A 25,416-nucleotide genomic window follows, 5' to 3' on the forward strand; every position below is an offset into this window, starting at 1 on the left:
AGCACTGAAGAATTGATGCTTTTGAACTGTGGTGTTGGAGAAGACTCTTGAGAGTCCCTTGGACTGCAAGGAGATCCAACCAGTCCTTTCTGAAGGAGATCAGTCCTGGGTGTTCTTTGGAAGGAGTGATGCTAAAGCTGAAACTCCAGTACTTTGGCCACCTCATGCAAGGAGTTGACTCATTGAAAAAGACTCTGATGCTGGGAGGGATTGGGGGCATGAGGAGAAGGGGACGACAGAGGATGAGATGGCTGAATGGCATCACTGACTTGATGGACATGAGTTTGAGTGAACTCCGGAAGTTGGTGATGGACAAGAAGGCCTGGTGTGCTGCAGTTCATGGGGTTGCAAAGAGTCGGACACGACTGAGTGACTGAACTGAACTGAAACCACCAGGGAAGTTATCAACATGGTTTTTTTGTCCAATCCTAGTATTGCACTGAAAGCCTGACTCTCTGTGATGTGAATTACCTTTCCCTTTCACGAGGAGCTGGAGAAAATGGAATATTTTCTCTTATGCTTGACAGGAACAAGTGGGTTTTCTGTTGACTCTGCAACACAGCACATCTATGGTGGGATCTACTCCGGTTCCTGCTCAACCTATTGTTCAAAATAACCAGTCTATATGATCTAATTAAGCCAGTCGCTTCAGCAGAGAAAATAGTTCGCTTTATTTCATTACTCAATGAGCAGATTAATTTCTTGAACATGACTGGAACTGCTGTGCTGCTGTGTCAGGAGACTGAGTTTTCAATCAAGACTGGGCAAGGACATGGCCTGGATCACCTTTTCCCCTTCTCCTGTGTTGCAATATCCAAGCTAGAAATGCTGGACAAACCTTCATATATCATTTAAGGTCAGATACTATGTGGGGAATATGAAGTATGGAGTGTTTTTGTCTGGTATGATTAGGGCTGCCAGATAATTTTTTGGTAGAAGTATGTCTCATTCAATATGTGGGACATATCATACGTCTATTAAAAATTATTCATTATTTGTATGAAATTCAGATTTACCTAGGCATCCTATATTTTTATTTGCTAAGTCCAGCAACTCCAGATAAGATGCTAGAATGGCCCCAAAGAGGCACCACTTTCTTTCACCATTTCTCAAACAAAAAGATGATGTGTTTAAGAAAGGATATCCGTAGCACAATAGTATCAGAAACAAATAGTTAGGAATGAGTTTAGCCAGGGAGGGGAAAGATCTCTATACTGAAAACCATAAGACATTGATGAAAGAAATCAAACAAGACACAAATAAATGGAAAGGTATTCTGTGTTCGTGGATTGGAAGAATTAATATTGTTAAAATGTCTATTCTACTCGAAGCCATCTAGAAATTTAATGCAGTTTCTATCAAGATTCCAATGGTATTTTTAACAGAAGTAGAAAAAACAGTTCTAAAACTTACATGGGCCCACAAAAGACCATGAATTGCAAAAACAATCCTGAGAAAGAAGAACAAAGAGAGAAGCATAACACTTCCTGATTCCAAGCTATATTATAAAATTATAGTAATTAAATTGTATCATATTGGCATAAATGAGTTACACAGATCAATGGAACAGAACTGAGAGCCTGGAAATAAACTCGGGCATATATGATCAACTAATATTTGACAAGGGAGCCAAGAATATTCAGTGAAGAAAACACAGTCTCTTCAATAACTGAGAAAATTGGATATCACATAAAGAATGAAACTTGACCCCTTATCTTATACTACTCACAAAAATGAACTCAAAATGGATTAAAGACCTAAATGTAAGATGAGAAGTCATACAACTCCTTGAAGAAAACATAGGAAAAAAGCACTGGGACGACCCAGAGGGATGGTGTGGGGAGGGAGGAGGGAGGAGGGTTCAGGATGGGGAACACATGTATACTAATTAAATAATTTTCTATTAAAGAAAAAAAAAAAAAAAGCTCTTTGACATGGGTCTTGACAAATGATTTTTTGGATATGACACCTATAGCACAAGCAACAAAATAAAAAGTAAACAAGTTAGATGACATCAAACTAACAAGATTCTGCCCAGCAAAAACAAACAAAAACCAACAAAAGACAACCTATGGATCGGGAAAACATACTTGCAAACTATACATCTACTAAGGGGTTAATATCCAAATTATAATGAAGAAAACTGACCTTTTCCAGTCCTGGGGTCACTGATGAGTTTTCCAAATTTGCTGGCATATTGAGTGCAGCACTTTCACAGCATCATCTTTTAGGATTTGAAATAGCTCAACTGAAATTCCATCATCTCCATTAGCTTTGTTCGGAGTGATGCTTCCTAAGGCCCACTTGACTTCGCATTCCAGGATGCCTGGCTCTAGGCAGGTGATCATACCATCATGGTTATCTCGGGTCATGAAGATATTTTTTTCTAGCCACAGAACTGGAAAAGTTCAGTTTTCGTTCCAATCCCAAAGAAAGGCAATGCCAAAGAATGCTCAAACTACTGCACACTTGCACTCATCTCACACATTAGCAAAGTAATGCTCAAAATTCTCCAAGTCAGGCTTCAACAGTACGTGAACTGAGAACTTCCAGATGTTCAAGCAAGATTTAGAAAAGGCAGAGGAACCAGAAATCAAATTGGCAACATCCGTTGGATCATTGAAAAAGCAAGAGAGTTCCAGATAAACCTCTACTTCTGTTTTACTGACTCTACCAAAGTCTTTGTGTGGATCACAATAAACTGTGGAAAATTCTTCAAGAGATGGGAATACCAGACCACCTGATCTGCCTCCTGAGAAATCTGTATGCAGGTCAGGAAGCAACAGTTAGAACTGGACATGGAACAACAGACTGGTTCCAAATCAGGAAAGGAGGACGTCAAGGCTATATATTGTCACCCAGCTTATTTAATTTATATGCAGAGTACATCATGCAAAATGCCAGGCTGGATGAAGCACAAGCTCGAATCAAGATTGCCAGAAGAAATATCAGTAATCTCAGATATGCAGATGACACCACCCTTATGGCAGAAAGTGAAGAAGAACTAAAGAGCTTCTTGATGAAAGTGAAAGGGGAGAGTGAAAATTGGCTTAAAACTCAAAATTCAGAAAATGAAGATCATGGCATCCGGTTCCATCTCTTCATGGCAAATAGATGGGGAAACAGTGGAAACAGTGACAGACTTTATTTTTGGGGGTTCCAGAATCACTGCAGATGCTGACTGCAGCTATGAAATTAAAAGATGTTTGCTCCTTGGAAGAAAAGTTATTACCAACCTAGACAGCATATTAAAAAGCAGAGACATTACTTTGCCAGCAAAGATTGGTCTAGTCAAAGCTATGGTTTTTCCAGTAGTCATGTATGGATGTTAGAGTTGGACTATAAAGAAAGCTGAGTGCCAAAGAATTGATGCTTTTGAACTGTGGTGTTGGAGAAGACTCTTGAGAGTCCCTTGGACTGCAAGGAGATCCAACCAGTCCATCCTAAAGGAAATCAGTCCTGAATATTCATTGGAAGGACTGATGTTGAAGCTGAAACTCCAATACTTTGGCCACCTGATGCAAAGAACTGACTCTTTTGAAAAGACCCTGATGCTGGGAAAGATTGAAGGCAGGAGGAGAAGGGGGCAACAAGGATGAGATGGTTGGATGGCATCACCAATTGGATGGACATGAGTTTGAGTAAATTCCTGGAGTTAGTGATGGACAGGGAGGCTTGGCATGCTATAGTCCATGGAGTCGCCAAACGACTGAGTGACTGAACTGAACTGATGTAAGATAATGTATGTTAACTTATTGTGGTAATCATTCATAATATATCAAATCATTATGCTATATGCTTTAAACTTACATGGTGTTGCACATCAGTTTTATCTCAAAAAATCTGGAAAATATATTTGTGTGCTATATGGAGATAATCAGAGACCAGCATGGTGTTTGATGATTCCTGCTGAATCATCTTACTGAGACCAACAGAGGTCAGATCTGAGAGTCTGTGTTCACGTTTTTTATAACTGAACTATGTTGAAGGGGTCATGCAAATTGTAATGTGCTGCTCTGCCTACTTTGCTTTGTTTCCCCTTTTATGTGCCCATATGAACTCCTCAATGAGATTGTAAACCCAACAGGGCAGAAACTGTGTCTTCTTTTTACTGGGATCCCTGAAGTCCAAGAAAATGTCTGGGTACCTGCAGATGCTTGGAAGTGTGATACATGATAATGAAAGGGAGACTTACCTTGGTCTGAAATCCAATGGGTATTCTAACAATCTCAGAGGGAGTTTTGTGCCTCAGGCGCCAGGCCAGAGGTCAGTGGAGTAGCCTGGTCTGGAAATAGAGCTCGTCTGTGCTTTCAGAGGAGTCTGTCGAAAGCCCTTCTCTGGTTTGCCCCAGAACAAGTGCTCCATCCTTGAGGCCAACACAAGCAACAGCCTCCCTGCCACCTGTCAGTGAACTGCTGCCAGACTGTAATTGTACCGGATGCTGTGAGAGGAAGCCTGAATTAAATGAGGCTTCAGCAGGGCCAACAGTGCCTTTTCTTACCTGTTAATGAAGCCTCATTAGAGACAGCAAGAAACCGTGCTGAGAGCTGGAAGCACCAGTCTGCTGGGCTCTCCTTGCCAAAGGATGATTAACTTAATGATTTACGGCAGCTGCTCTTTAAGGTTACAGAGCCGAGGAGACTGAGTGTGTGCGGCCGGCGCAGTGTGCTGTCTGGTGGAAGCTCAGGAGGGTGTACAAATCCATTCTCCCCTAGCTTCCAGGTTCTGGGGAATGCATAGCCATTCAGATCCAGAAGTATCTCATTCTGATGGCTGGCCTTCTGAGGCTCTCCAGCTGTGTTTAAGTTAGGGATTTAGATCGTGGCTGGGGAACAAAAATTCACCATAATAAGTAAAAAAGAAAAGAAGCAGACCCCAGTGAACGGGCATTCTACAAAGTTGGCTGCACATTCTTCTGGGGAGGCCCTGGTACCCATAGCTTCAGTCACGGGCACCCCTGGGTGTGCAGCTATGGAGGGGATTGGTGCTTTCTGAAATGCAGCTGTAGGTGGTGTCTTGACTATTTCTATGCTTCAGACAACAAAGGGAATCATGCAAAGGTGCCATGCAAACTAAATAGCTGTCCTGCCCACCTGACTTATTAATACAATTCCTTTGATTCTGGAAGCCACAAGCGAAACCAGTTGGAGCGATTTCAACCAGGCGATCCCCATGTCTTGCCTCACTTCTCTTTCTAACTTTCTTAAAAGTAAATAAGATTCCATTTGTTTATGTTGACCTCGGCTATTTGGAAGCCCAGGAACTGAAGGAGGGGGTCTTCGAATGTGCCCATGTTGGACACACTGCCCTGTCTGGATTAGCTGCTTATGTGAGGACAGACACTCAGCTTGGATCATTTTTAAATTTTGGTCTGTAATTCTGAGTGACAGGTGTGTTGATAGGAGCTTGGGGGAGGAATCAAGAAATGAAGTCTGGGCTGGGTGTGTGTGGTTTTGGAGGCACTGAAAGCCTGTGGTAGGACACAGGTGGTGGTTTCAGTTTTAATCAGAAGGCAGGGGCCTCTCGAATGGGTAGGCGGCAGATTCATGAACTATATTTGGCTGGCCTGGGCCCTGAGAGGGCTGGGGAAGGACCCTGGAAGAATGTTCTGAGGCTGCAAGTGTAGGCAGCCACAATCACAACCTAATTCATCTCCCACAGATTTAAACTGAAGTTCCCTTTAAACTGATTGAGAGAGGTGCTCTGCCAACAGCAGTGAAATGTGGGTGTCTGCGCATAACTATTCATGCAGAGCACACTAAAGACACCTGAATGCTCTGTGATCACGCTACATGCTAGACCCCTCTAGCAAGAACATTGTTTTTTTTCCCCAATGGTGGCAATCTGGTATACTGAGCACAACTCTCACCCCAGAAGCACATTTATGTTGATAAACCCATGAGCAGCTGACCCTTGAATAATGAGGAAGATGGCACCATGCTCCAGGACCCTTCCAGAAGCCTTTTAAGAATGGCCCCATAAGGGAAGGCCAGGTAGGTAAAGTGATATCCATCTCTATCTGATAGTGGGTTGAACAAGGTGGGCAGACTGGAAGCCACACACAAAGCATTTATTTGAGAGGGGCAAGGGAGATTGCTCGAGCTGTAGACTACTTGAATTAAGGCAGCAGGACCCTCTCCACTTCCAGGAAGCTTTTCAGCTCAAGCTGAACCAACCAGGAAATCCAGCTTGGGGTGGGGAGTGGGAAGGGTGAGGGGAGATGAGGGTTGGGGGTGTAAGGGAGTAGGGATGGGAATTCCTCAGGGAACTTCATTGGTCACTTGGTGAGGAAGCCAGCATTTTCTTCATGAAAAGAGGGTATTTCTCCATTAGCTGAAAGAAAAAAAAAAAAAAAAACCCAAAACACATTTGAGTGAGAAAAGCCATGGATGATGAAAATTAGTAAAGACATCACAATAGGATTACAGGAAAGGCAGATGTTTCACAGAAAGAATTTGGCCTTTGGAACAAGACAGTTTGAGTTTCAACTCCTACCTCCACGGTTATTAGCTGTATGACCTTGGGTAAATGACTTAAGATCTCTTTGATTTTGTTTCCTGTCTGTAAAATGGGGATAATGATGTGGTTCTGGCAGAGTTTTGAGGGGAAATGAAGATAGCATAGAGCTTGAGACTGCTGGCACATAGCAGGCACTCACTGAATGGCGTTCTTGAAGTAAATTTAACCAGTCTTGTTACTTCTGTGTTTCAGTTATTCATACACACCTGAAAAAATTAGTGTTGTTACAAACGTCTAGCTTTTATACCCAACAGAAATCAATCCAATAAAAAGGCAGCTGGAAACAGGAGCTGGATGCCACGGTTTTCGTTTGAAAGGAGTGAGCGTTAGGTTGCTTCCTGGCCTTCTCACCTTCTAAGAAGGGGATGGCGCAGAGCACAGTGAGAGTCCGGACTCCTGGCATCCAGTCCAGCTCTGCCTCCCCGTGGGACCATGGGAAAATCTTTTTCTGCTCTGGACTTCTTATTCTCTCTGGAATCATGAGCCGTTGTACTACATAATCAACAAGTCGTCTCTTAGCCCTGCTATTCTATTTCTAATTCAATGTGTGCCATAGACTGGACCTTGGAGGGCACGGAGATACAGAATTATGATGAAAGAAAGGCTTGAATTTCCTTAAAGAATTGGCAAGGAAGCTGAGCCCCAAGCCTCACGCCTATGCTTCAGGGTGTCCTTACCCATTAAAAAAGTACTGCTACGTGTATATATATGTGCATGGTGTATATGTATATATACCACACATATGTATATAAATGTGTTATATATGTATATGTACCACACACACATAAATGTATATATACCACATACACACATGTATGTTCATTGACGTACACATGTCATTCCCAACCTCTCACCTCTGTCCACTATGGAGGCTGGAAAAGCTAAATAGTTGCTTTCCCAGCTCCCCTTGCAGGTAGGTCTAATCATGTGAGCAGACTCTGGTTAATAAGATAAAAGAGAAAGTCGATTGGAGGCCTTCTCAAAACATTTTCCCTTCACTGAAAAAAGGAGTGAGTCATGCAGGGAAAATCCTTTCTTCTGTCCCCTCTTCCCTCCCTCTTCTTGCCATGCATGAAGTTATGTTCTCTGGAGCTGTGATAGGCATTTGGCAACCATGGGTGACAAAGATGAAGACAGGAATGGTAAATCAGAGGGATGAAATGAGCTGGGGACCTGACTGACATCACGAGCAGCCTAGCCTCTCTCATTTCTGAAACTTTCAGGTGAACATGGTTTATGCCCTTGCTGCTCAAAGTGTGGTCTGTGGACCAGCAGTACAGGCATCGCCTGAGAGTTCTGTCAGAAATGCAGAGTCTCAGGTCCTGTCTCAGACTTATAGAAGCAGAATTTGCATTTTTAAAAAGATGCCCAGGCTTGGCATGTTTCAGGAGTGTTGATTTATAGCTTCAGTAATAAGGACTTACTACATGCAATGGCACCCCACTCCAGTACTCTTGCCTGGAAACTCCCATGGACGGAGGAGCCTGGTGGGCTGCAGTCCATGGGGTTGCTACAAGTCAGACGTGGCTGAGTGACTTCACTTTCACTTTTCACTTTCATGCATTGGAGAAGGAAATGGCAACCCACTCCAGTGTTCTTGCTTGGAGAATTCCAGGGATGGGGGAGCCTGGTGGGCTGCTATCTATGGGGTCGCACAGAGTTGGACATGACTGAAGCGACTTAGCAGCAGCAGCAGCAACATGCAGCAGAAAGCATTGCTAACAGCTACCATGTAGTATGAGGTAAGTGTGAACCATATAGGTGTGTCTATAGGTGTGTGTCCATATGTCTGTATACATGAATATATACTGACATCCACACATATATGTATACACACGTAAGTGTATACTATATATTCATCTATATATTGTTGTTGTTTAGTCGCTAAGTCATGTCTGACTCTTTGCAAACCCATGGACTGTAGCCCCAGGCTCCTCTGTCCATGGGATTTTCCAGTCAAGAATTCTGGAGTTGGTTGCCATTTCCTCCTCCAGGAGATCTTCCCCACCCAGGGATCCAACGCTTGTCTCCTCCTTGGCAGGTGAATTCTTTACCACTGAGCCACCAGGGAAGACAAATACTATGTACATATGAATGGAAAAGTCCTGGGAGGACAGTCCGGCTGTGGGAGTTGAGGGGGTGTGTTGGGCGGTGATTTCTCATTTTTACATTAATTACTTTTATAGTATTTGAGAAAATGTGTAATGGAAACCTATGAGTACCTACCCCCTCCTAACAAAGCTAGCAGAGACGCACCTGCTCTCCTCGCGGTCCAGCAGTGCGTGGTAGGACGCCACGTCCCGCTGCAGCTGGCATTTGTGCGACAGCAGGTGCTCCCGGGCCTGCAGCTGCTGCTCCGCCTCCGCGCGCATCTCCCTGAGCTCCGCCTCCAGCCTGCTGACCACCGCTCCCAAGTTCTGCAGCTCGATGTCATGCCAGTGCTTGGCATCGTGCAAGGTGTTCTCCAGGCCTCGCTTCTACAAGAGAGGGAACGCGGGCCAAGCCTGAGGCCGAGGGACAGGCCCTGGGAAGAGGGAGGTGGGCAGAGCAGTGGGAGGGGCTGGCCTCGGCCTGGTCTGTCCGTTTCTCCCATGACTATTACCTTGACCGACTGAGGTGGCTCAGTGGGGAAGTAATGAATCCTCCTGGGGAGGCCAGAGTCTTGTTTAGTCTAATTCATTGATCCTTCCTATGGGGGTGGGGGTGGAGGTGGAGAGGGAGACGAGGAAGAAAAAGAGAGGAGGAGACCAGAAGGGAGGGCCTATGAGACAGAATGATGAGAGAAAATGAGAGGGAGATGAGTGAGAGAAGGAGAGAGATAAAAGGAGACAGAAATACACACACACACACACACACACACACACACACAGGAGGCAGTCTGCAGGTGTTTCTTCAAAGAAATTTTGCAGTCTTCTCCCTGAACTGCCTCCAAGCCTTTTTGCTCCTGACTGCTCCCCCACTGGGCCCCTTCCTTCCTCTGTGAACCCCCACTCACCGTCCTGCTGGGATGCTGTTTCCTGCACGCTTCCCACATTCCACAGTCAGAAATAACGTCTCTGGTCCCTATACCCTCGGCATGTCTTTCCTCAGTGTCTCGGTAGCACTCTGTGCTAGTTCCTCTTCCCCAGCTGCCCCTTCGCCCTACCCTTAGCCCGTCTCTTTCTGAGCTGAGCCACACCAGTTGGTCTCTACCAGACTCACGATTTGGTCATCTCTGTGGCTGACTCCTGTGTTGATGTGTCCAGCACAGACGTCTCCCCACCCATGCAGACTTGCTACTGAGGTTCTTCCTAGACATATACACAGGCTGTGGGCACCTCAAATCAAGGTGTTCAAAGTGAAGCCATTGGCTTCCTTCCAAACCTGCTGGCCCCTTCTCTCCTGTGCTCCAGCTGGTGAACTCAACAGGAGCTAGAAGCCAGGGAAAGATATGCCCCTGATCCTGCTTCCCTCCCAAATTCAGTTATCAGAGTCCTGCCTCTTCTAAATTCTGAAACATTTTCCCATTTGTGCCCCCTGTGCTCCAGCCACCAATACCCTGGATGACTGCTTATCGCCTCTCATCTGGAGGAAACTCTGTGGCCTCCCAGCTCATTTCCTCTGACTGTAGTTCCTCCTCCTCTGCACCACAGCACCCCCCTCCCCCCACCCTACCCTGCTGCTAACAGCAGCCACCGTGTGCTGTCTAAAGCCCAAATCTGCTTGTATCCCCCTCCTCCTCAGCTGGCTGACTCCTATTCACCCCATGTCCAAGATCAGGGGTCACCTTTCTTAGGAAACCTCTTGTGCCTGCCACCACCAGGCTGGATTAGGGTGTCCCTTCTCTGGGTTTCACAGCTTCCCAAGCACACACATGCCCTTGAAGTGGGCTGAGCTTCTTAGGGCATGTCTCCTCTAGCAGATGCTGAGCTCCTTGAGAGAAGGAACCTGGTTTCTATAACCCCAGATATAAGACAGGACCTGATACAGAGCAGGGGTGTGTGTGTGTGTGTGTGTTGCCTAAATGACAGCACTTGTATTATGGTTAAACTTACTGCCCTGTCTCCCCACTAGACTGAAACTTTCTTCTCATCTTCCCATATACCAAGCCCTGCAAACTGTAGGGCTTTACTGACCAGTAAACACCTTAAAAAATGGTATGCATCTTTAACAGTTTTTAGTACTTCTAATTATGTAGTTCTATAATTTAGAATCTGGCCTTTTATATGACACATAAAAAACAAATATCCTTCTAAATTGGACTGAGTCTTGTTGAAACAAGTTTCTGTACTCTCTTTTGACCATTGTGACTGAAATGGAAGACTCTTGCTCAAGATGTCATCTTGAATCATGACTACTGTCAAGCAGAGGCCATCATATTATCTTATTTAAATCTTCCTAACTTTACAGGATATGAGAATGTTGAGTCAGACTCCCATCCTAGGTATGTCTACAGGTGGCAAAATGTGATTAGTAGAAATAAACGTAGATCAGTGTCTGCTCTGGTTATTATTTGCTGGTAAGATCTGGGGTGCTAACTCTACCTACTACACTTGGCATTCAGTATCAGATGATCCTTTGCAGGCCTCAAACCTCTCACGTGCTGTGAGATGGGAAAGCCATATGACTACAGTTAGACAGTTGAGAGTTAAACTTGACACAGGAAAGGCCAGGACTGTTCCTGGCGCACTCACCAGAGCTCGTAAGGATTCCGTCTCAGCCTGCAGGCTCTGGATTTGGCAGGAAGTGTTGTGCAACTCCACCCTGAGGGCTGCAGCCAGCTTCTCTTCCTGGGTCTGGGCCCTGCGAGCCAGTTCCGCCTGTTGCTGTGGAGAGTCAGAAGTGAGAAGAGGAGCCATGGCCTGAACCCGTCGTTTCCTCTCACCCTCTTGGAAACAGCCATTTGATTTAAAAATCACTTTTTTTTTTTTTTTAAATAGGTGCCCACATGAACTTGTTGGAGAAGGCAATGGCACCCCACTCCAGCACCCTTGCCTGGATGGAGGAGCCTGGTAGGCTGCAGTCCATGGGGTTTCGAAGAGTTGGACACGACTGAACGACTTCCCTTTCACTTTTCACTTTCATGCTTTGGAGAAGGAAATGGCAACCCACTCCAGTGTTCTTGCCTGGAGAATCCCAGGGACGGGGGAGCCTGGTGGGCTGCCGTCTCTGGGGTCGCACAGAGTCGGACACGACTGAAGCGACTTAGCAGTAGCAGCAGCACATGAACTTGTATTCCAACATTTAAGTAATTTGAACATATAACGCATGCAAATAGAATAAATACAAAAGATCTTCTAAAGGATATATAGTATAAAGTCACCTTTTCTTCCTGTGCCCTAATTACTTCATTCTGTTTCTAGTTTCTTTTATCTCCTACCAGAGCTATTTCATTCATTTATCAGATCAGATCAGTCGCTCAGTCGTGTCCGACTCTTTGCAACCCCATGAATCGAAGCACGCCAGGCCTCCCTGTCCATCACCAACTCCTGGAGTTCACTCAGACTCACGTCCATCGAGTCAGTGATGCCATCCAGCCATCTCATCCTGTGTCGTCCCCTTCTCCTCCTGCCCCCAATCCCTCCCAGCATCAGAGTCTTTTCCAATGAGTCAACTCTTTGCATGAGGTGGCCAAAGTACTGGAGTTTCAGCTTCAGCATCATTCCTTCCAAAGAAATCCCAGGGCTGATCTCCTTCAGAATGGACTGGTTGGATCTCCTTGCAGTCCAAGGGACTCTCAAGAGTCTTTCCAACACCACAGTTCAAAAGCATCAATTAACAGATGCGTATGAACATCCCTCCTTGCTTTGGTACTTAATACATTTTTAGAAACTATTCTATAGCAGTACATGTAGATCAATTACATTCTTTTTAAGTGTTGCATGATATTACCTTGCTTGGAGGTACTGTGATTATTTGGAAGTTTCCCAATGATTGACACTTACCTTGTTTCCAGTCTTGGCCTGTTATGAACAATGACGCAATCCCTCAATTTCCATACATGGGGGGATCTCTGAGGGGTAAATTGCTGTAGTGAAACTGCTGAGTCAAAAACATAGGCATTTCAGACTTCTCTGGTGGCTCAGTGATTAACAATCCTCCTGCCAGTGCAGGGGACACAGGTTCAGTTCCTGGTCTGGGAAGATTCCACATGCTGGGGAGCAGTCAAGCCTATGTACCGTAACTACTGGAGCCCTTGTGCTCTAGGGCCTGCGAGTCACAACTACTGAGTCCACATGCTGCAACTGCTGAGGTCTGTGTGCCTAGAGCCCATGCTTAGCAACAAGAGATGCCACTGCAAAGATAAGGTCATGCACCGCAGCAAAGAGTAGCCACAACTTGCCACAATTAGAGAAAGCCTGTGTGCAGCAATGAAGACCCAGTGCAACCCCCCAAAATTAATTAATTAATAATAAAAAACCCAGTGCTAAGGGGTCATCAGGAAGGATTATAAAAAAAAAGGAGGCGTTGTAACCATGATAAACTTTGGAAATTTGAACTCCCTCCAGCGTTGCAATTGTCCCACATCTTCCTCCAACAAGGGGTGAACCAGCTTGACCTGAAAGCTGCTGTTTTCCTGTAAAGATCCATCTGACCACCACTGTGAATACAAGGGGAAGATCTGTGCTTCTCCCCAGAGCAAGATGGACATATTCTGATTCCTTCTACATTCACGAGAGCGGGTCACTGCTACTCCTCTTTGCTGGAGAAAAGGGAAAACACCAGAGTTCTCCCTCGTGTTTCTTCAGTGCAGCCCGATGAAAGGTCTCCAAGTCAATGATGTAGGAGAAAATAAACTGCTTTCTCTCCTAGGTTACTGGCTTTCTGAGTTTCCCATCTTTACCACATATGAATACTTATTTATAGAATTACGCCCAAATAGTCCACCTAATTGACTGGCTAAAAAAATCCCAAATCAGAAGGCTCACATCTCAGTATCAGTTCTGCCAATTCTTGCTGTTTGAGGTCTATTAAGAGCTCAACTAAAATGTCCATTAAATGCCAGGGAGCAGCTGAAGGACAGCAGAACCCATGGGCTCAGCTCTGACTGGTTGGCCCATGGCTGTGTGTCTCTGGCCCATTATTCAGCCTCTCTGAGTTCCAGTCTGTACCCTTAGATGATGTTGAGTGGGGAATGATAATCATATGATGACTGCCTCCTGGGGTCACTGTGAGGCTCCCATCAGTTATGCATGTGGAGGTTTTAGGAACCTTAAAAGTGTGCAAATATTGGCTCTGTATATTTTCTATATGTAACAAGGAATAGTAGCTAACAAATGAGTTTGCAAAACTCACTATAGTTGAATACTCCTAATGATAACTAATGGGCTTCCCAGGTGGCTCAGTGGTAAAGAATCTACCTGCCAATGCAGAAGACACAAGAGATGTGGGTTCGATCCTTAGATTGGGAAGCTTCCCTGGAGGAGGAAATGGCAATTCAATGCAGTATACTTGCCCGGAAAATTCCATGTACAGAGGAGCCTTGTGGGCTACAGTCCATGGGGTCACAAAGAGTCAGACATGACTGAGCTATACAGTAGTTTTAAATCAGCCCTGGTGAGAGTACTTACACCATGGAAACTGGCAAACACTACAAATCAGGGACTGAATTATTGTTTTGTTGATTGTGCAGACTTAAGAAAGGGATGCAGAAAGTGTTAATAATGCAGATTAAACTTAAAAGTGGGTCATGTCTATAGCTATTGCATTGATAATGTCACAAAAGTTAGAGGGGTTATTCTTCAAGTATTTGAAAATTACTATGTGATTCACAAAGAAGTCACTCATAGCACTGATGAATGAACTCATTAAAGTCAACGAAAATATCAACCAAAATTCACAGCAGAGTTGTCCTCATTCCTATGATGTGAGTGACTTTTTGTTTAATTTGATATTAATAATCAAGCACTTTTCTGATTTTGTGACACTACAGTTGATGACAGAATTATTAAAATGGCTGGCAGATTTTGTAAGAAATAGCAAGTCACACTGAAGCTATAGGTTCTAATGGAAAAACAAGGTGTTTTATCTTAAAATTTGTTATTTCTAAAATAACATAAGAAAATATCAACAGAAACTTTTATGTTACCTCTAAGTAGTATAGGCAGAGTACATCATGGGAAACGCTGGGCTGGAAGAAGCACAAGCTGGAATCAAGATTGCCAGGAGAAATATCAATAACCTCAGATATGCAGACGACACCACCCTTATGGCAGAAAGTGAAGAGCAACTAAAAAGTCTCTTGATGAAAGTGAAAGAGGAGAGTGAAAAAGTTGGCTTAAAGCTCAACATTCAGAAAATGAAGATCATGTCATCTGGTCCCATCACTTCATGGGAAATAGATGGGGAAACAGTGGAAACAGTGGCTGACTTTATTTTTTGGGGCTCCAAAATCACTGCAGATGGTGACTGCAGCCATGAAATTAAAATATGGTTACTCCTTGGAAGGAAAGTTATGACCAACCTAGACAGCATATTGAAAAGCAGAGACATTCTTTGCCAACAAAGGTCCGTCTAGTCAAGGCTATGGTTTTTCCAGTGGTCATGTATGGATGTGAGAGTTGGACTGTGAAGAAAGCTGAGTGTCCAAGAATTGATGCTTTTGAACTGTGGTATTGGAGAAGACTCTTGAGAGTCCCTTGGACTGCAAGGAGATCCAACCAGTCCATCCTAAAGGAAATCAGTCCTGGGTGTTCATTGGAAGGACTGATGTTGAAGCTGAAACTCCAATACTTTGGCCACCTCATGCAAAGAGTTGACTCATTGGAAAAGACCCTTATGCTGGGAGGGATTGGGGGCAGGAGGAGAAGAGGATGACAGAGGATGAGATGGCTGGATGGCATCACCAACTCGATGGATATGAGTTTGGGTAAACTCTGGGAGTTGGTGATGGACAGGGAGGCCTGGAGTGCTGCGATTCATGGGGTTGCAAAGAGTCGGACACGACTGAGCGACTGAACTGAACTGAAGTAGTAATGTGAATATGACTGGCACATAAATACATGTGTTTACATTTCCCTGCAGAGAGAATGTCACCAGCACAGCATGAGTTAGAGCTGGGCACGAGGGGAAGTCCAGTCCCACGGAGGCACACTTCAGTTCCTTGGTGGGCAGGCCTGGGGTAAAGCTGCTGGCCAAGGAATGAACTGTCCCTCTACTGCATTCAGATAATGTAGTCTGTGGTTCAGTGGTACACACTGGTCTCCGGAGAGATGAATCTCCATGTCTCAGTTTTATTAGCAAAATGCTGTACCCAAATATTTTCCAAGTATTCTTAGACAACGAGCATGGTTTGTTGCATATATGAATACTTATTCAAACTGTTTTTATTTGAATCAATTCACTTTTTCTTTGTAAATAAATGTCTTTAAAAATGTGATCTGCAGTTAAGTTCTCAAATATTAATGTGTGGCCGCATCATCTGGGAGACCTTGTGAAAATGCAGATTCTGAGTCAAGAGATCCTGAGTGGGGCCCAGGAATGTGCATTTAAAACTTCCATGTGATGCCTGGTCCATGGAAGCAAAGTTCTAGGTTGTTACAAAAACTGATAAAACTGTGTTACTTGCCAAAGATAAAAGATAACTGAAAAGTCAATAAAATGAAAACAAGCCACTGTATTGTATTTTAACACATGCTGCTTGCCAAGCTGCTGAATCTCAAAGTTGGCTTTCTCTTTGTTGAAAGGTAGAGTTAATAAATATAAGAGAAGTGTTAGTGACGTCCCATCACTAAATGGAAACTTTCTTGCACCATTTTTTAAATTAAGGTGGAAAGAAAAAGAAACTAATTTTATCCCTATGGGTGTAAATATTGTTTTATATGACATCTCCAACATTTTCAAGAGGAGAAGGCGGTGACAGAGGATGAGATGGTTGGATGGCATCACTGACTCAAAGGACATGAGTTTGAACAAACCCCAGGAAACAGTGAAGGACAGGGAAGCCTGCTGTGCTGCACTCCGTGGGGTCACAAAGAGTTGGACACGACTTGGTGACTGAACAATAATGACAACCTTCTTAAATCAGCTTGCCACAAATGATACTTGCCCTTCATATGGAGACAATTGTTTTAACTCACCTAAAAGTATAACATGTTCTTCTCCAGTGACTTTTAGATTTATGTTGACCCAACACCTCCAGATTTCTCCTCATACACCAAACAGCAGCTATGTGTTTCTAGCCCCTGAGCATGGGAAGGGAGGACCTTGATCTGCGATTCAGTGCCATTGCTGGGATGTGTGCTGAGATTCAAATATGTTGGTCCCTAGGCTTGCAGATCAGCTTGAAACCTTGGCTCCACTGTGCAGGAGCTGGGCTACTCAGGTTTGCACTCCAGTAATATTTCTGGGGCAGGAAAGCATATTGGCATTTTGAAATATGGTAAACATTTTCAAATTAATTTTTACAAATTGGCATGGTGTTGCACATGAAGGATGGATGTGAGAGAAAAAGAGCAGCAGACTCTCAAGGAAGTCAGAATGAAGAATTGGATGGTAAAGAGCCATCCAATCGGAGGGGAAAAGAGCCATCTCCACACCCCACCCACTTTGCTGATTAGCGCAGCCATTCCTCCAAACACCCTGGGCACTTGGAAAGGTGACTTGGAAGTGGTGATTGTGTGGTGTGAGGGGAGAGTGAGAGTTTAAGAGGAGGCAGAGTATGGACAGCAGTGACGTGGGTCCAAGCTGAGCACTGAACATGAGTCCAAGCTGAGCACTCAGGGGTGGACATGTGCAGTCTGCCTTTCCCTGAGCAGTTGCTGCATGGGCTCCAGAGTCTCACAAGCTCTCTGGGTTTTGCAGCTGGGGAACAGCTTTACGAGAGCATCGCTCTGCCAACATCCTTGCTCACGTCCTTGCTCTTAAGCTTCTCAGATCTCGCAGGATTACACTGACCTCATTATGGTCACGTTCATGGAGAAAGGGAAAGCAATGGGTTCCTTGGAGAAGCAGGGGTTTCTGATCTTGCTTCACAGAGGAATCTTACGCCTGTTGGGCTACACTCCATGGGGCTCTCAAAGAGTCAGACATGACTGAGCAACAAACACTTTCATTTTCACATCCACATAGAAGGCACAGAATTGTGGTCTGGAAAGATCCTGACAGAAGCCTGGCATAACCTTTTGGTTCCTCAAGACAAAGCCCTCCCAGCCTCACACATGACGTCACTTGTGCTCATCCTTAGAAAAGAGGATGAATCAAGGTCTCCCTGCTCCCCAGCTCCCCACCCACTCCACATGATCTCTCTGGGTCAGCCTAGCAGTGAAGAATGTTGATTCTATAGTTAGAACACATGGTTTGAATCCTAGCTCTGCCATGTCCTAACTTTGTGATCTTGGGTAATTTATCTAACCTGTCTGTGCCTCAGTTTCCTTCTCTATATGATGGTTGAAATCACAGTAGCTATCTCAGGTTAGGAAGATGAACTAAGAACAGGCCTGTCAAGTGCTCTGGACACTGTTTGGCACTTGGTAAACCCTTAATAAGCTGCTTTCCTGGCTCAGTTCACTCTGTCCTGCGAAAGAGTGGTCTTTCTGTCCGCTGCCTCCCACCTGCTCCCCACCGAACCTCACACTAGGGTGTGGCACCTTGTGTGCAGGAACAACTTCGTACTCACCCCTCAACTTCCATCCCAGGCACCTAAACTGGTTTTTACCCCTAGAACATACCCAGCGACCTTTATTTAAGGTCAACAAAGTATCCCAGGCACAGGTTTGGGACTACAGTAGAGGAACATCTACCATGGAATTAAATCAAATCTCCTTTTCATTAGGAGGACTAGCTGTCATTATTATGATTATAAGGTACTTCATAGTCACAAGTGTCATATAAATGCTATTTAGCTGAGGAAAGCTTTTGCCAGGCAGCTACCCCAGCCAGATGTAGGATTTAGTAGGGAGAAGGCTGGATGCCACCCAGGAGGATTTGGGTTCGCCTTAGTGGGAATTAAAAAGAAGTTCTTGTCTCCCTCAGTGAAACATCAACACTGGCAGAAGAGCTGGCCTGGCCTGGCTGAGCCAAGTCTCTTCTTGAATTTACACGAGAGCTGTTTGGCTGCTGAAGGTGCTTTCTTTAGGGTATAGGAGCAATTCACAGCCTCAGTTGAAGCTGCCAAAGGAAACCCATGGGAGCACGTGGTCTGGCAGACCCCTGCCTTCTTGGTAGTGTGCAAGTGTGCCCGCTGATGAAAGAAGCAGAAGAAGCTCAGGAAGGAGGAGTATTCTGAGGATAAAAATAGATTTTTCTTCCTAAAGTAATTATTGAAAAAGTTGAAATGACAGCATTTTTGCTCTGGTTCATGGAGATCACCCCATTTCTAAGAAGGCTCACCTCTGCTCTGCCCCTGCCAGGAGACCAAATGTTGAATACAAGCCACCCTACCTTAATGTCTCAGAGACTTGCGTTGTCTTGTTTTTGCAGATCTCTTGGTTTAGAAGTAAGATTCCTATGCTTTTCTTGGGAAAGAGCTACTGTTAAGAAATATCCAAGACAGATTTGAGATCAGCAGAATCAGGTGCCAGGAATGACCAAGAATTGAAGCCAAGGACTTTGTGTCCACAGCACCAAGCTCAGGGCCTGGAGCCTGGTTTGTCCTTGACAGGCTGCGTCTGAATGAGTGAGCGAGTGAAGATTTCTTGGTAGAAGGTGTGAGGACAAGGTTGCAATGGTGAGTGATCCCCTGATAGCCAACTGGGTGTTGACCAGTCGTGGGGTTGAAAACCCAATATAGGAGGTGAGGACCTGGGTGCGCCCTTACAACACCTGTGATTGTGCTGGGTAGTCAGATAAAGAAGAGGGTGTGACAGCCTCTTCATATTTCCTACTCTTGACTCTCCACACCTGCCCCCAGCTGCACCAGCTGGGTCACACCACCGCAGCACACAGTTACAGGAACCAAATTCTGGCCCTTGGCTCCTATACTAACACTTCCTTACAGGCTAATAACAACTTTTGAAAGCTAGCTGGAACCATCATAAAGTAAGTAAAAAGACCAGTGACAGGGAGGTCCCTGGTGGTCCAGTGGTTAGGACTCTGTGCTTTCACTGCCAAGGCTTGGTTTATTCCCCGGTCAGGAAATTAGGATCCCGCAAGCCATGCAGTGTGGCTAAAAAAAAAAAAAAAAAAAAAAGAAGTGACAAGCTAGGAAGATATCATGGAGAATTAATTATTTCTCTAACGTACAAACAGCCACTACAAACCAGTAATAGAGTCCAAGACCTAATAAAAATGGGCAAAAGATATGATCTGATAGAATACACAAAAGCAAATACAGATGAAATTCAGCCATGATGTTCCACCTTCCTCATAATACGACAAAGGCAAAATAAAAATATACTGAAAAACCATTTTTACCTATAATATTGGCAAAGATCACAAAGAGATCACAGTGTGAGAACTCAGTCTCAATGAGGATGCAGGGAATATATATTCTCAAACATTTCTAATGAGAATTGTTACAACCTTTACGGAAGGTAATTTGGCAATGTTTATCAAAATTACTGATTGGACATAACTTTTGCTCCAGCAATTCCATGTCTATAAATTTATCCAACAGATACATTTTTATATTGGGAAAGGAGGGACATACACAGTTAGTGACTAATCATTTATAATATTATAGGAAAGATTGGAAGCCACCATTCATCAACAGGGTACAGGTTAAATAAACCCTAGGATACACATTAGCTGGAACAAAGGTTGGCAACTTTTCTGTAAAGAGCCAGATAGTAAATGTTTTAGGCTTGGCAGACCATATGGTCTCTGTTGCAACTACTCAACTCTGCTGGTACAATGCAAATACAGCTGTAGACAATATGTAAATGATGAGCATGGCTACATTCCAATAAAACTTTATTTGCGGAAAAACAGGCAGCAGGTCAGATATTGCTTGTGGGCCAGATTTAGCTTTGTTGCCCTCTGGAGTACAATATTGTGCAGCTAAGAAGCAGTATGTTCCAAATAATACTATTTGTGTAAGAAGAGAGAAAATATGTACATATTTTCTTGTATATGCATAAAATGTCTCTGAAAGGGGACATAGGAAGAGGGTAACATTTATTGACCCAACAACAAAGCCTGGGTGCCTGGGACATGGGTGAGGTGACACTTTTCACTGTTTGTTATTTTGTACATCTTGAATTTTGAACCAAGTGAAGGTACTAGATATTAAAATGAATAAATAAAGTAAGAAATAAAAGTAAGCTGGGGCTCTTTTCAAAGCTGACTCTGTGGTGTTTTTATGAGGTTTAGAAATGCTACATGATTCCTCTTCAGTGCTTGCTGTGAGGACTTATTTCACGGAAGAGCCATTGAGATTATAGCCAACTCATCAGCACACAGGGACCCCCAGATTACAGATACTCTCGGAGTCTGCTTTCCCAAAGGAACTCCCCCAGTTGACTATCATGGCAGGACCATATGGAGCTTCTAATTTCCCATCTTACAGTTGAGTGCCAGAAATGCATTTAATCCAAGTTCATATACCCTAGAAAAAATTGACTCTTCCAGGTAAAAGCAAGTAAAGAAAAGGCACAGACACAGCAGCCTGTATAAAATATATACCCCACAGGGCAAGCTACTGTTTGTGAATATAGATGACATGGTGACATGTTATCCAAAGCTTCTAGTTGCTCACGGGTAGATCTAGATCCATGCTGTCCAGTATGGTAGCCAACTAGCCAACACATAGTGATTATGTAAGAAGTTATAAAAAATAAATCAAGAGTTCAGGTTCTCAGTCGTATCAGGCACATTTCTGGTGCTCAATAACCACGACTGAGCTGCCTCACTGGACTGCTGCACAGGTCACAGAACAGCCCCTCCCCCCACCTGCCCATGGACACTTTCATCAGAGGGCACCACTCCAGTCAGTCTCAGTGTCTTCTCCAGCTCTAAGTTAGCAGCAACCAGAAACCTCACAATTCATCTCCATCTGTTCAGCTTTCTTCATTCTTAACCGTCTCCACAATCTGTCATCCTATTTGAGGCATGATGGTTACAGCACAGACAAAGTTTCTGACCACAAATGCCTTAAACTGATCTGAGGCAAGTGTGGCCTATTGTCAGGGCAGGAGGCATGGGAGCAATCTATTTGTTGGGGAGCCCCTGCCCCTGAGAGATTCATCAGAGCGCCACCCCCTGCCCAACATTAAACAAGCCTTTGATTATTGTGCACATCACCCACCTGCAGTGAACAAGGACAGAGATGCAACTTCTAGGAATTGGGGGGAGGGCCTCCAGTTCCACCAAGGGCAAACTGAAGTGGTTAAGGCCAACCTTTCAATCCCTAAGCAGCCTGATTCAGAAACTTGGGGAGCCCTTAGTCTGCAGAGTGGCCCCATTTCTAGGAGAACCGCACACTGGTAAGGAAAAGATCAGGTGGAAGAAACATGGGATTATATATATCATGATGGACTGACACTGACATAAAAGGCTATGGATGGGTGTGTGCTAAATCTCTTCAGTTGTGTCTTTGTGATACTATGGACTGTAGCCTGCCAGGTTCCTCTGTCCATGGGATTCTCCAGGCAAGAATACTGGAGTGGATTGCCATGCTCTCCTCCAGAAGACCTTCCTGACCCAGGGACCGGACCCCCGTCTCCTGCACTGCAGGTAGATTCTTAATCACTGAGCCACAGGGAAAGCCCACAAAAGACTGTAACAGGCATTTAGGATTACATTCCTGAAAGTGTCTTTTTGGCTACCCAGAACATCATTCTCCTGTTGATGATATGATGCTTGAATTTTTGCACCTGTGAAAGAAAAACTTAGTAGAAACAGCCTGGTTGCAGGGAAACTAGAAGCTCCCAGCTCTTTCTCCTCCTTTTCTCCCTTTCTACTTGCTTTCCTTTCTTCCTTCCTGGTTGCAGAAAACACATCTGTGAAGTGGGAATAACAACAGTTCCTACTTTTGAGGCTGTTTGAATGAACAGAAAGGATGTCAGAGGTCTAGCCAGCACAAATGGCCTCACATGGTTATTGGTTTAATTTTTGAATTCTATTAATAGTCTTCTAACAATGATGGACAGATGACTTCAATGCACCCGTAAGTTCTGCAAAAGTTTTAGGAAGAAGACCACTGTAAGATCTTAACCTAGCCAAGGTATTTGCACTTAGGACTCTCTGTTTTGTTTGTTACTCTACAGAGTGGAAATATCTCAGCACATGAATCTAGGAAACAGGCAAATAATAGCGACACTACTGGATTTCCCAAGGTGGTCTTTTAAGGTGGTAGTTGCAGATTGAGTCGGAGAAGGCAATGGCACCCCACTCTAGTACTCTTGCCTGGAAAATCCCATGGATGGAGGAGCCTGGTGGGCTGCAGTCCATGGGGTCGCTACGAGTTGGACATGATTGAGTGACTTCATTTTCACTTTTCACTTTCATGCATTGGAGAAGGAAATGGCAACCCACTCCAGTGTTCTTGCCTGGAGAATCTCAGGGATGGAGGAGCCTGCTGGGCTGCCATCTATGGGGTTGCATAGAGTCGGACACGACTGAAGCAACTTAGCAGCAGCAGCAGCAGTTGGGTAATGTGTTCCATGGCTAACCAGGTGGTCTGGAGGGTGGTATGGCATGCTGTTGGAGGTTCTCAAAGTATACCCAGATATCCTGAGTTGGGTAACCACATCAAACAGAAAAGAAAGGGCCAGACTTTAAAACACTCTAGAACTTCTCTGGACCAACCTGATGCCCCAGTCACTGAATCCTGCAACTTGAGAAACTCCAAAAACTGGACCAAGGTGGGAATGTAAATTGATACATCCACTATGGTAGACAGGATGGAGATTTACTAAAAAACTAGGAATAAAACTACCTTATGACCCAGAAATGCCACCACTGGGCATATATCCTGAGAAACCATAATTGAAAAAGACACATGTACCCCAATGTTCATTGCAGCACTATTTACAATAGCCAGGACATGGAAGCAACCTAGATGTCCATCAACAGATGAATGGAAAAAGAAGCTGTGGTACATAAATGCAGTGGAATATTACTCAGCCATAGAAAGGAACACATTTGAGTCAGTTCCAATGAGGCGGATAAACCTAGAGCCTATTAAACAGAGTGAAACAAGTCACAAAGAGAAAAACAAATATGGTATATTAACGCATATATATGGAATCTAGAAAGATGGTACTGATGAGCCTATTGCAGGGCAGCAATGGAGATGCAGACATAGAGAACAGACTTATGACGTGGGGCTGGGGGGTGGGTAGGAAGGGGAGAGGGGGGATGAATGGAGGGTGTAGCGTGGAAACAAATACACTAACATATGTAAAATAGATAGCCAGTGGGAATTTGCTGTATGACTCAAAGAACTGAAACTGGGGCTCTGTGATAATCTAGAGGGGCTGGATGGGGTGGGAAGTGGGAGGGAAGCTCAAGAGGGAGGGACATATGAATACCTATGGCTGATCCATGTTGATGTATGGCAGAAACCAACACAATATTGTAATTATTCTTCAATTAAAAGTAAATAAAGAAAAAAAAAACTGGGCCGCTGAGGTTCCCAACATCTATAACACCATGACTAGAGAGAACCTATCGGGAACTTCTTTACAAGCTTTTACCGATTAAGAGTTGGGAGGAAAGTGTAGCAGATGCCACACCACCCTCCAGACTACCTGGTTAGCCACGGAACAAGGTAGATAGCGTCCACCTTGGCTCCTAGGTGACCCGTTAGTTCTCCCCAGCTTCCTTCCCGCTGCCAGATTCTGCAGCTGGGAGCTCTCTCTGAAGACTCTGAAAGGTCACTCAGCTAGCAGATGTCAGATGACTGTCAGGAGAGGGTATTACTACCCCAGCTTCCTGATCTCTCTTATATTCTTTACTGTCCCCCAGATCCACCGTGGGGATGCTCCAGTCTCTCACAGTGGGAGCTGGCTGGATAGTGTGTTCGTTGGTTCACTTCTCTGCTTCCTGCAACTTCCAAAGAAACTACCTACACTTCAACATTTGTCTCAGGATCAGTTTCTGGGGGAATGTAAATGAAGACAAATTAATCATGTCAATTAATTTTTAGCCTCTCCAGACTGAGAGGTAATTAAACACATGTCTATATTCTCTCTGCAAAAGGTTTTGAAAGCAGTGTGTGCTAAGCTATTTCACATTTATGCTTTGCTGCCAAGAAACAGACAAGAGATGTTCCGGCTGGACAAAAGTCAGCCCCCGAGGGCATGATGGCAACTGACAAAACTATTTATTGGAGGACTTTTGGCTGTCAGTTCTGATTGCTGTGGATGATTAGAAGAATTCACTCATTCTGCAAATATTTTCTGAGCTCCGCCTCTCTGCAAGAGGCCCACTGGAAGCGTTGGCCAAATTGAAACAAATACTGTCTGTATTCTCTGAGATGTAGCTTTCAGATTACTCTATTTAAAATTAAAACAACAACAACAACAACTCTAATGGATCTGTTTAGAATTAACGTTTGAATGACTGTTGGGCTGATGATGATTCTCAAGAGGGTAAGGGAAGAATAATAACTAACAAATTTTTTCTTTTTCATGCGATGCACAATTTATTTCTGTTAATTACAGAGCCCCTCCACCCTTTCCCAGAGAGATAATCACTATGGTGTGGTAAGGACCCTGCGGGTGTTAGGACAGAAGCAAGTTTGCAGACTGCTGGGTCAGTATGATTTAGCTTTGGGAACAGGGCCAAAGAGAAGTGACAGCCCAGCGCAGAGAAAGGGTCCCTGGACCCAGAGTCAGGAGAGCTTAACAGTGGTGTTACATCCAGCTGTGTGACCTCAGGACATCAACTACCCTCTGTGGGTCTTAATTTCCTCACCTCTAAAATGAGGGTATGGGACAGATGGTCTCCAGGGTCATTCATTGTAAATATTCATGAGTCCCCTAAGAAACAATGGACCCAAACCAAATCTATGTTTTGGTTTCACTTTCTCTCTGT

The 25,416-nt window shown here is 44.4% G+C and overlaps 1 protein-coding gene across 2 annotated transcripts in view; it reads right to left on the minus strand.

The window, feature by feature from the left end:
- Positions 1–6,049: 6,049 nt before the first annotated feature.
- Positions 6,050–25,416, minus strand: part of BFSP2 (beaded filament structural protein 2) — a 76,919-nt gene continuing 57,552 nt past the window's right edge. Inside the window, exons 5-7 of one of the 2 annotated variants that reach the window (XM_024990597.2) lie at positions 11,193–11,318; positions 8,776–8,996; positions 6,050–6,333 (exon numbers count right to left, since the gene is read on the minus strand). In XM_024990597.2, the coding sequence (XP_024846365.1) occupies positions 6,330–6,333; positions 8,776–8,996; positions 11,193–11,318 (351 nt within the window). In that variant the 3' untranslated portion in view covers positions 6,050–6,329. 2 annotated transcript variants of the gene reach the window in all.

The sequence above is a fragment of the Bos taurus genome, chromosome 1 (genome assembly GCF_002263795.3).
Source record: "Bos taurus isolate L1 Dominette 01449 registration number 42190680 breed Hereford chromosome 1, ARS-UCD2.0, whole genome shotgun sequence".
In the NCBI taxonomy this organism is placed as follows: Eukaryota; Metazoa; Chordata; class Mammalia; order Artiodactyla; family Bovidae; genus Bos; species Bos taurus.